This window comes from Nothoprocta perdicaria, unplaced genomic scaffold (genome assembly GCF_003342845.1).
Source record: "Nothoprocta perdicaria isolate Ctin4 unplaced genomic scaffold, notPer1 scaffold_84, whole genome shotgun sequence".
Taxonomy (NCBI): Eukaryota; Metazoa; Chordata; class Aves; order Tinamiformes; family Tinamidae; genus Nothoprocta; species Nothoprocta perdicaria.
In genome coordinates, this window is record NW_020456132.1 from 311,398 (window position 1) to 323,486 (window position 12,089).

Sequence of the window (12,089 nt, forward strand, 5' to 3'; positions counted from 1 at the left end):
TGATTTTAGAGCCGAGCCTACAGTGACACATACCCACACAGTACCCCAGACCTTGCGAGCATTTCCACGTTAAGTTACAATCACAGAGAGGAAGGGAGAGCCTGGAGTGCTGGGAGAGGCAGGAGCTGCGCCATGCGCCGGGCAGGGCTGCAGGGAGGGCACTGGGACATCGGGAGCTCCAGAGCCATCCTCGTTGCGCACTGGGACACCGGGAGCTCTGGAACCATCCCCATCTCCACCAAGAGGCCCCAGTTCAGCTCGCGCTGCCGTCTCAGCAGGACAACCTCCAAACTCCTCCCATAGTGTTTCCTTCTCGGGGACCCAGGGGCCTTGGCGTAATCTCCGTGTTAACGCTGAGCTACTAGAAAATATCATATCCTCTGGAAAAACCAACTCTAAATCACAGGGAGAGCTTCCTAAGGAGGAGGGCACATTAATGAAGTCTTTTTTTTAAAAAAAAGTCAAAATATTATCAAAATCAAAGTGGTAGCATCCAGGAGTAGAGCATTAACAAAACAAACAAGCACTGACAAGAGCATCTCTCCTTTGTGGGGCTATTTTCCCATTTATCCTCTTCTCTCAGCACATTCAAATATTTTCTTTTTTTTTTTTTTGGTATTTTCTTCCACGTAACATTTCTCGATGCCACCTCATTTAGAGCCGTTTCTTCTCACTGCTTGGTCTACGTGCTCAGTCCCTAAGTACAGTCTCACAATAGGCGAAGAGGCTCCTTAGGAGCCCTGGCATAAGCCCTCACTACACACCATGTGGCTGGGTACTTCACGGAGCCTTCACCTCTCCCAAACACTCTTCCTCCTCCTCCTCCTTCAGGTAACCGAGGTCCTTCACATCACCGTGCAGCTCTTTGCTTTGTCCTTTCGCAAGTCCGTAGCCACTGTGGAAAGTTCTGGCCTGCCAGGCATGTGTGAGATCCGCTTCGTTGCCCTCTGCGATTTGTTCCGCTTAACATTTTTATTTGTTTTATTCACGCACGCCAAGGTGGCAACATGAAAAATGTCTCTGACACTGTTTTCTGACTGTAAGGCTGAGCATTCAATATACGTTGCTGCTCCAATCTGCTTGGCCATATTTGCACCCTAAGGGAAAAAAAGAAACACACGATCAATACCAAGCTTCCCAGAGAGCCAAAGCAAACCCCAGAATCACTCCGCAGCTCTGTTTTCCATACAGTGTTTGGAGAAAAGCAAAGCTGAAACCCCAGTGTGACAGCCAGCAACGCGTTCCGCAAAACAAACACAGCTTTGGTTCCAAGATGTATTATACAAATATCCAGGCATTATTCCCTGCGAGGGAAAACACAATTTGAAAGAGAAGTGATAAGCTCAGTGATATACAAATAGCTGCAGAAAGCCCAACAAATAGTTAGCAGGGCCTTTTTGCAATTACACTCCTGTGCCTTACTTGCATCGATGAAGTAAAACACACAGGTTTGGCAGCTTCCTCATTCAGGGCTCACATTTTGGGGGAAAAAAGGGTATTTTGATTCATTTACAGACTGGTGGCTATGCTCTTGTCTTGCAAGATTAAGTCCTTGTTAAGTTTTGGGGGGCAGGACAGTGGTTACCCAATCCTTTCTCTCATAACTAAGTGTACTAAAAATCAAAATAAATATTTGTTCCAGCAGCACAAAAGAAAAAAGTCGAGTTACTGTGACAGACAACAGCACTTCAGTAACTGGTGGATCTTCCTACAGGAAAAGTGACAGCAGTGTGTGGAGAAACAAGGAGGATTATTTCACTGGACTTTTCCTTCCAAGTGGCAGGAGCAGAGAGGCCTTCCAGGGAGTTTCCAGCCCCAGCCCTGTCCCGGCTGCTCCTCGTGGGGCCACGGAGCTGGGACGGATGGAGGGAGCTGTGGAGCCACCCGGCCGAGGGCACGGCGTGACGCACTGTTTGCACAGCCCTCGTGCACACATTTTCTTATCAAGGGCAAGCATGACCCACTGATAAATCAGCATTAGTTTCTAGGACCAAGCCCTCTCCAGCGTTAAATACCTTAACTCCAACTGATTGGGCTTTCTGGTGTTTGTTCAGGTGGCGCTGACTGGAACTGGCAAGCATGTACAGAAAGAGGGTGTCACCAAAACCTCCAAGTACTTCCTTGGCAAAAAGTAGTGAAATAAAGTCCCTGAAGTCGGGTTCCATGCCGACTTAGCAAGGAAATTCACGTAGCTTGTGGGTCCCAGCTCCAGGAGGCTTCACATGGAAGACCCTAAGCAGCATGTGGGGAAGTCACATTTCTTCCCCGGCCACTTCTCACAGCAGTGAGGCATTTTAATATCAGAACTGCCTTATTAGCAGGTTTGATGATTTCAGGAATGTTTTGACTCATTTAAACAGAGAGGAAGAGAGCAGTGCTAGTGTTCTGGGAACTTTAAAAACCACATTAATCATAAGTTTTTATAAATTACAATGTGAATTCAATCTTTTTCCCCACTCATTTCCAATAGCTTTGCCATTCAGCTTTCATGCCAAACAGACTATGTAATTAAGCAAACGAGCTCAGGGAGACTAACCCCTTTAACGCCCTACCGCTAAGCTGTGCCGTGAAGCAGCCTGCCCTGGGCCTAGCACATGACAGCATGGGGTTGTTTTATACCCCTGTTGAGCATCAGCAACAGTCAGCACAGAAAATGAAGTTTTAGTGAGCAGTGGTTCTACAGAGAATACAAATAAAAGTGAGCAAATTTGGGGAATAAAACCCTTACTGCATCATGGACAAGCTTCCACTTGTGCTTTAGCCAGCAAGTGTAGGTAATGGGTTCCTAGTCCCTTGTCTTCATCTAAACCCTACTCCTAAGGAGGACAGGCTAAGCTGTAGCACAAGATACAGGAACCTCCCGTTCCTAGCATCAGAAAATATTTATTGAAGGGCTTTTATTCACTCTTCATGGAAGAGGGTCAGATTTAATCATGCTACTGAAGTATTGTGAAAAAGTTTAACGTATGAACTTCAGATTGGTTATGGCAGACTGGATTTCTCCAGAGGTCTGTTTTTCCTCTCAAATAGCATGGAAGATAACAGGGCTGAACATGAGCACACATTAGCATAAGCCACCACTTTTGTTTCATCAAGACCAACTTCTGCAATTAGATTTTAAGGAAACTTCTGAATCTTTTAGCACACTTGAAGTGGCAGTTTTGCTTCAAGTATAACCTTAGGTTGCATAGATATTTATCAAGTTAAGCACAACAAAAAAAGTTAATGAAACCAGCATAAGCCAGACTGAAACAGCTCCTAGTGTATTTTAATTAAGATAGTCTATAGCATCTCAGCATTTTTAATTTTAAGCATGCTGTAGGAGGCTGTATTATTAGTAATTGCATGTTAGGAGCTGCTGGGTTGGAAAACCTGAGGCTTTGGCATAAGACATCAAAAAGTGTTTGATAGTGTAGGACGTGCACACTAGCTCCAGCTGCCTAGGCAGGTACCATTCTCACTCTTACACCCTGCAGGATACATTTGATACCAACATTTGACTCTGAACACATAAATGGGAGGAATTCCTCTGGATCCTACTTCCTGCCTGCTGTTTTGGCACCATGGACATGGACAAGTGTTTTGACATCGTGAACATACCCACGCTAGGAGGGAGATGTTCCTGAAGGTGACTGCAGAGGCAGAAAGCACCTTTCCCCCTGCCCAAGCACAGCAAGCGGCAACACTCACCTGATCGTAGGACACCGGCGTCTGCCTGTGGTTGGAAAGCTCCACCAAGGTGCTCACATCCGTGCGCAGGTCCGACTTGCAGCCCACCAAGAGCATTTTGGTGTTGGGGCAGAACTCCTGGATTTCACCTTTCCACTGGAAAAGGTCAGGTTGTTACTACACTGGAATTGTTTAGCGGTTAGATTTATCACAGAGCAACGGAAACGGGAGGAAGCTGGATAGACCATGCAAGTTTATGGAAAAATAGCTAAGCTTTCATAACCAGTGGGTGTTTAGCTTGAAGGTAGCTCTGAAGGCACCAGAACCAGCAGCACATGATCAGGGTGAAACCTCCATTCCACACACGTTAGTTCCACTGACTTACTAATCAAAAGAGAACAAATGAGATCATGTTTACCTGCATGAGCAAGAACCTGCAGGTATGTCCCTCCCTACAGGCAGGGAACAGTTGGCCGTGACCATGTACTGCCAGGAGCCAATGGGGCTGGTTCATCAGAACTGAGCTATGAGGCATGTTTGGTATGAAAAGATATGGGCATAGATCAGTTCTCAGCTACATTCCACTACCTAAAAATACCTTAACCTCCAAGATGCTCAGGTGTGGTTATCCCAGAAACAAGCCATTCAAACAGGCTGCAGAGTTGCCTTTCTAGTTTTCTCACAATAACCCCGTGTGGGTGGGAAGGGACACAACAAGTTCTTTGACTTGACTTCTTGAGGCTTGTTGGCATAAGCGGTTGTGAAGCCAGTCTTCAGGATTTTCTGTGAGCTACTTAGAGCACTGCATGCTACTTCATTGCCATCAAATCAGGAGTCAGGTTAATCAAAAACATTATTTGGAGAGTCCTTAAGGTCTAACTCAGTTGAGAATCAGGCACTGAATCCTGGATCACCGAGCTTCTGAAGAAGTCAAATTTGGTGTGGGGTTACACTTTTATGTGATTGTTAAGTCTTCCTGGTGTCTTCCAGCATCATTTGCTGGCTCTAACTTAAGGCTGAGAAATAACCAAGTCATTACACAGGTCTAAACACTTTAGAGATGTTAACTGCATCTGTCAATGAGTTTTAGTCTGTTATGAGCATAGTTTGAGACAGCTTCTTGCTGCATGGGATTATCCTACTATTCACTATTGTTAGGGCAGAGGAATGACAGCTTTGCTTCACATCTAGAGCTTGCATTAGGCATTCTTTGTTTTCAATTAACTGTCATTCCTTCCAAATGAAAAACTTGTGTTCTAGCAGTGCTCAACAGTCTGGTCTAGTTCCACTGAGAGAGAAAAAACAAACTGAGGTTTTCAGCGTAGGAAGCTGCACTTTTGAGTTTTAGAGGCAGGCTACTTACAAACAGATCAGTACTCAAACATTTCTCAAGCACTTGCCTTTTTTAGCACGCTGTCAAGAGTTTCTGGCCGACTAATATCAAAACATATCAAGACAGCATCGGAATCTGGGTATGAAAGTGGACGGACATTGTCGTAGTAAGGGGATCCTGCAGGGAAAAAACAGAACATTATCAGTTTCATGTTTAAGCTTTTCTACAAGTTCAAGTTTTATTCAGCAAGTTTAGCAGAAGTTTCAGAGTAGCCCTTGAAGGGCAGCCAGCTATTATCTTTTCTTTATACTAGATATTGCCAAAACATGAAGCTGCTCATTTCCCCATTTTTCTTTTGTCTCTAGCTTACAAAAGGAACAGTTCTCGGAAGCAGAGGAGAGGGATGGCACTCAAGTGATTCATCTCCCACCAAAAGCTTGGGATGCTCCCCAATAACCAGGAAAGGAAAATCGAGTCAGAGCAGGTTTAAGCCCCAACATTTCAGTTCCAAGTGCAAAAAGGCATTTTTAGTTGTCATGGTTACAAGGCACTTCCTAGCAGAAAAGGATTCCAATCATCAGGCTTGCTTGAGTAAACACAGCTCTAGCAGAGTAATTTGCACACCACTCTACAAGCTTGCAGTAAACTTTCACATTTAGCCCATAAACCAGCTTTTGATTAATGGAAGATCAAAAGCCAGGTTTATCTGATGGAATGCAGGCATTGCTTTGTGCATACTTTATGCCAGTACTGGTAGCAGGTATGCTGTTAAGTGCAGCGTTACAACAGCTCAGATCTCATTTCTAGTGTTTGCTGAATTTCAAGAATAGATTTTGGAAAAAAACTTCCCCCTCCCATCACAACTAGCATTCAGTTTAGCCTGAAACAAGTGAAGTTTCACTTCCCCAGGAAAATACATTTCTCATTCAGAAGGATATTTGAATGGTGATCTAATGGTGGAAGGGCTCTGACTTTGAAACGCATGCCTGAAATTTCAGACAGCCCTGTTAGCCATGTAATCTTGGTCTTTCACAGACCTAAAATTCAGCACAGGGGACATGCAACAAGAATACAGCTTTCAAGAAGTCACACATAAGCTCAGGGGTTATCATCTTATTGTATCACTCATTTTCTTCACGCTATCTAAAACTAATCGTCTATAAGGTCTCTGAGGCTAAGCAGATTATTAACTGGATTAGAGAAATTCCTCGAGTTTAACTGACAGACAGCTCATGCTGTTGCACAGAGCAGAGCGGGGAATGGTGTGAATGCATCACAGATGACTTCAGTTGGGCAGCTTATGCTAGCAGGAAAGAGTAAAGAATCCCAGGAATGTTGTTTTTGAAGCAAAGGGTAACACATGGGGAATGAAGTGTTACCAAACTAGGTAGCAGAAGGTAGTTTGTTGAACGGGACTATTTTATTCAAGTGTTCATCTTCACAAATGTCAGTCTAACAGAGGCAATGCTCAGAGGGCTTTTCAGAAACTGCTAGCTGTCTTCAAGAGCAAGCGGCACGTCAGGAAGACACCCAACAAGCTGACCTGCCTAGCTCACTATTCAGGCTCCCGGGCCAAGCTCTCCTCGCAGCTGCAGTCTATAAGTTAGCAAGAGCAGGTTTATCTCCTGGAGCACTACTATGGCACTGCCCAGGGCCACATTAGTTGCCCAGGGCAGGTAGTTTGCTGAGGAGGGTGCCCATTAAACAGCCAGCCCTCATGCTCCAGGCTGGTGCAGGACAAGGTGCAGCCTGAGCACCAGCCTGCTCCACAGCACCGCGGCCTCACGATGCTCAGGCAAGTAAGGGCAGGATTAACGCCTTGTCTTGAGCATCATCATTGTTAGGCCAAATAGTTGCTGGCTAAAAAGGAGTCTAAGCCTCACCCAGAAACTAATTCCTTAGACACATACCTAATGCCTCGCTCACCAGTCTTCAAGGACACAACGCACCATATATGTCCATCAGCGTGTATTTATGTATACATACAGTCACCAGCTCCAGCTCAGGCTCCACTTACGTGTTCAGCTGTAGCTGTGTTTGTTTTGAGGGCTCAGATTTTCCCTCTGAACCTCATATTAAAAATGCTGAGCACCAGAAGCACATTAGTTTCTTCTAGGCAGTGTCATTTAAAGAAGAGTGTACACTAACAAGAACTATATTTCCTAGTCACATTCTACCCCAGCAACCACCTTCACTGCCGCACAAATGTGTAGAGCAGCTCCAGACTTTCCTCCGAGTGTGTTTAACGCAGCATTGCATTATTTTACCCAGAGAAATCCTCAGAACCTAGGAATCCTAGGAATGAGGCTCAAGTCTAAACAGACAAAGCAAGCAGAGCCCAGCGAGACTCTGCTCAGCCTCCCCAGTGAGCCGGCAGATTTGAAGCCATGCCAGCCCACAAGAACATGAGGAGAATGCACAGCTACAGCCATGGTATGCCTGGAAAAATAAGCCTATTTGTTTTATCTTGCAAGACCAGAATCTATTGCATTTTTGTCAAAGACAACTGCAGTAATTTTCCTGTTTTACCAAGGAATTGGGCGATAATGATGCAGTGTATCCGACTGAGTTCTAACTGCCTTCGATTCTATATCTGTTTTGCAGTTTAACTAATTCAGACCTAAATAATCCATGTATTTTAATAGAAATCTAGCTCCACGTTCTCTGTTCTTGAACTTTTTCTTTCCCTCTGTATAACTTCCAAAATGAATTAGAAACCCCGCTCAAAACTATTTGGCTCTAGAATCAAGATGACCCCAAAGCTCAGGCTTGAAGTGCTGCTATTAATAAAGCCACCACCAAATTATTCATAGCCAAAGTTCAGCTTCTTTTTACAAGATCGCCTTAGCACTCCTGGAGGCCCCTAGATCCTTCACATCGGAGCCCTGTTTGCCTGCAAGTCGCCCAGCCCCGTGGAGGTGACTCAGCCCCACGTCGCAGTGTGGGGCAGAGCTCCTCCCTGTGCAGGCAGCCGTGAGAGGAGCCTTCTGGAGCCACTCGGACCGGCAGCAGAGCCATCTCACCCCACATCCTCACTAATTATCTGCCCCATAGAGACCACCAAACACTGCAACAGCAACTTCAGCCAGCTTGCTCGCTGCTGTCCCCTCTCCAAACCCCTCCTGAGTATTTATTTACTAACCAGCATCATGTGCCTTCTGCAAACACGGGAGCTTTGCAATATTCACACCATTTTCTGCATTTAGATCTGCAGACCGCAAGCAGGACCACCTACTGAGCAGGTCATCTAACATTCCCATCAGACAGGCCTAGTTCTTCCCAGCCCTCAAGGGAAGAGAAACCCAAGAATGGTGACTTTTCTTCATGAGAAGAACAACTACATGACTGAATACAATCCACTTGTCACGTTTTTATTGTTGCCTGTAAGCTTGCTTTACATTACATTGCCCTCGTGATGATTAGCTAGCACCAAAACCAGTATCCTGAATTCTTATGTTAGATACTTTCTGAAAGTTACTTCAGTAAAAGCCTTGTAATTAACACTACTTTCTTACATAGATACTGAACGCTGAATACCGCACATTCAAACCACAGTAAAGCTAATTTGGTTTAAAGCTCTAAGGCCCTTCTGGTTTTAATTATATGCTAATCCCCAGCACTGTTTAAGTATTCCTGGCCCTGTTGATTTTTTTTTTATTAGCATACCCAGTACAATGTCCACAGTTAAACCAATAAAAACCCTGAAAGATGCTGTTAACAGATACCTAGTTAGTTATTAGCATTTAATTTCTATGCAACAGCCTTCATTGAAGGAGTAAGAAAGATGACTGTTAAAAAAAAGCAGTCATTCTTAATGAAATATGCCAAACTTGGTAAAGACATATTAAACCATGTATATCTTCATAAAGATGTCTATTATGCAAGTATTCCTCACAGTATCCACGAAATCACATGAAGCTTCTTTAGCCCCAAGAAGCTTCTTGCAAATGTTCTACCTAACAAAATAAACATACAGCTGCCAAACAGCTGAAGACTGCCATTCTGTATTACCACAGAGTGGAATAATTTATAATGGCATTATTGCAACCAGACATTCCTGCTTTGAATAAAGGGTTGGTAGTCCAAAAAGCCAATTGAAATTCAAATTGGCAAGTGCCGTCCTTAGTGCTGTGGCTGATTTAAATCTTCATAATGACTTGCAGAACTAGACAGTACTAGAAAACCCTGTTAATAAATATTCCCATTCCACTCATGTCTTGCCCCATATTTTGGGGGATCTACCCGAGATATACAATAAAAATCTGCCCCACAAATTTACAGCTGGCTTTAAGAGTTTCTACAAGCATAACTACAAGATGTAGGGCATCATGTAATTGGTGGTCCTCCAGCAAGTACATAATTATTATACAAGTAATTATTTTTTCAGGTAGCAGTGGAGCCTGTTTGCATGTTGATGCAAGACTTATTTTAATCAAAGCTTTCAACTTTCCCCCGCGCATTTCCTCAAAATGGCAGTATCTTCCTATCAAGAATTCAGTGGGAAAACTGGCATTCACTTTAACTTGCATATTGACTAATTAGCAAGGCAGTTCAGCAAATGCTTGCTGTTAGAAAGCAGCATCAATTTTTAAACCCACTTCTGCTTTCTAAAGTCTGCTCAAGTCATCTTCACATATCTGACAATGCTTGGCTCCTAAAAGTTAGCTCCTAAATTAAAGAGACCTTTTGTAGCTACAGAGGTATCCCAAGTGACAGGGCCAGCGACTCCCTAGGCTGCAGCAGATATTAATTGCCAAACAGTAATGGAAATTAGGTCTTGTTCTGAATTCAGTTAGACCTTTTCCTACTTTTAAAGTTACGCCATTTACTCAAATTCACCAGAAAACTAGAGCAAAGACTGGGCCAGATCTTTTTAAGAATGTATTAGCAAGAAATACAGAGACAACAACAGGTAGCATGTAGCACTATCTTATCTGGTGATGCAATTTTACACCTAGCTTACAGGTTTGTCGCAATATTTCTTCCTGCAGCCAGTGGGAACCGCTGATTACGGAGCAACACTTGACCCACACACTCCCACAGCCAGAGGAACTGGTGCTGAACACCACTTTGCTCAACACCAAGCATTTGATCTTCCAAACACTTCCTCTCCTAGGTTCAGATTGCAGACAAGTTAGCCTCTTGATCCTCAGCCTCTGACTCAGAGGAGTTTTCTGCTAGTTCCATGACAGACCTTGTAGTACCACACATGTGCAGAGACCAGCAGCTGCGAGTCCTTCCACTGATACCCATCTTTGGAACACAACAGGACATTTCCTACAAGGGGGTCCCCGTCTTGTTTCTGTTCTATATAGAGATTCCAAGTCTATGTATCAGAGGACTTAATCTGCAAGCATGCTTTATGTTAATAGCCAGATACATTAATAGTCAAATATGATTTTTTTCCCCCTAGAATATTTGTAGTTATTTGAGATGTTAATCCATAGCTCCCTTCAGCGAGCCCAACAGCCAGGAAGACAACTCCAGTCAGACACATTCCAGAAGCCGAGCTTGGCAAGAGATGAAGAAAGTCAGTTTAAAACTATGCTGATACCGAATGTGGGCAGAAAGGCTGCCTGCCTTTTCCCAGTAACAGTGTTGCAAGAATCTGGAATCATTTCCTCAAGAGCAGAGGGAAAGCCAACTCGCATCCTGGCCCGTAAGCATGGATACAGGTTTGATTTGTGGTAAGAGGGCCAGTTTCACATTCAGGAGGAAACTCCCGGCCCCCAAATCAACATTAACATAAGCCAGCCACAAAACCTGTAGACCTGCTTGAAGAGAGGACCTGTATATCCTGCCAAGCGCCTTCAGCTTCTCCTCCATGGCTGCTGCCATTTAGTGGCCATTCACATGCCACCTCCGGCCACCTCGCAGAGAGCCCTCAATTCCCTACCCACAGGGGCTCCCTGGCCACTTCCACCTCCCTCCAACCAGTTCCCATGAAATTCCAGGGCTCATCGTCACCCCGCTGGCTGCCCGCCTGGCCCCATCGCAAGCAGTGCGGGATCCAGAGGAGCTACCGGTGTCACGGGACATCCAGCCACAGATTTGCAGGCCGGAGACCGCACAGTGCGGCTCAGCCCTTTGCCGTCCCCGTGGGTGAAGCAGCCCTGGAAAACAAGCCGGGCTGCTGCTTCTGAAATGGCCACCGAGAGCAGGGCCAGAGGATCGAGGACCCCGAGGGCTCCTCACAGGGGCTCATCCCGCTGCAGACCCCGGCCCTCGGGCTGCTCCAGAGCCTCTCTGCTGGGGGTAGAAGTGCCGGATTTTGCTTTTTTAAAGGAAAAAAGCAGAACCGCCCAATTTCATTTGACACCAGTTTACACCAACACGCATCCCTATCCGATGCGGGCTCGGAGCCCCAGCGCAGATCAGTTCAATGACCACCTGGATGAGGTGCTGCGGCCAAGCAGAGGGGAAGCCAACACCGGGGCGCACCCACACCCCTCCTCTCCCCAACTCACGTCAAATACGTGACTCAGATTGATTTTAGATTAAAATAAGAAGAAACAGAGCCAGATACGGAACCCCGCGTGAGGACACGCGCCCCCGGGGGGCCGAGGGGGTTAAACCCGCGTCGCCCCGGCGACCGTCGGGGCAAGATGGCGCCGCGCGGGAGGCACCTGCGCGGGGCCCGCGCGCCACGCTCACCCGACGTGTCCCACAGGCTGAGCTCGATGCGCTGCGCGTCGATCTCGAAGCTGGCCGTGTAGTTCTCGAACACCGTGGGGACGTAGCTCTGCGGGGAGGCAGGCGCGGCCGTTAGCGCGGGCCGGGCTCCCCCGCGCGCCCGCCCGCCCGCTGCCCCCCGGCCCGCGCCGCGCCGAGCCCGCCGCCCCGCGCTCACCTCGGGGAAGCAGTCCTTGGCGAAGACGTGCAGCAGCGCCGTCTTGCCGCACTGGCTGTCGCCCACCACCACGATCTTGCACTTCACGTTCTGGTTGGGATCCATGACCGCCTTGCTGGATAATTTCTGGCTCGCTCTTCTTTCCTTCATTGAGGTCGCCTTAATCCCGTGGGCAGGAAGGCAGAAGGGAAGAGGAAAAAAAAAAAAAAAAAAAAAAAAAAAAAAAAAAAAAAACCC

The 12,089-nt window shown here is 46.1% G+C and overlaps 1 protein-coding gene across 1 annotated transcript; it reads right to left on the reverse strand.

The window, feature by feature from the left end:
• Window positions 1-218: 218 nt before the first annotated feature.
• RND3 (Rho family GTPase 3) lies at window positions 219-12,057 on the reverse strand. Its single transcript, XM_026052176.1, has 5 exons — window positions 11,853-12,057; window positions 11,657-11,744; window positions 5,070-5,179; window positions 3,691-3,825; window positions 219-1,097 (listed from the first exon to the last, which is right to left on the reverse strand). The coding sequence occupies exons 1-5, from the start codon at window positions 12,000-12,002 to the stop codon at window positions 846-848; spliced, it is 735 nt and encodes a 244-aa protein (XP_025907961.1). The 5' UTR covers window positions 12,003-12,057; the 3' UTR covers window positions 219-845.
• Window positions 12,058-12,089: the final 32 nt, after the last annotated feature.

Coding starts and splice junctions, on each gene's coding strand:
- RND3 (XM_026052176.1), bottom strand. CDS start 12,002: ATGAAGGAAAGAAGAGCGAGCCAGAAATTATCCAGCAAGGCGGTCATG. Junction 11,745..11,852: donor CCAAGGACTGCTTCCCCGAG/GTGAGCGCGGGG, acceptor GCCTCCCCGCAG/AGCTACGTCCCCACGGTGTT. Junction 3,826..5,069: donor TTGACAGCGTGCTAAAAAAG/GCAAGTGCTTGA, acceptor GACCTTTTCCAG/TGGAAAGGTGAAATCCAGGA.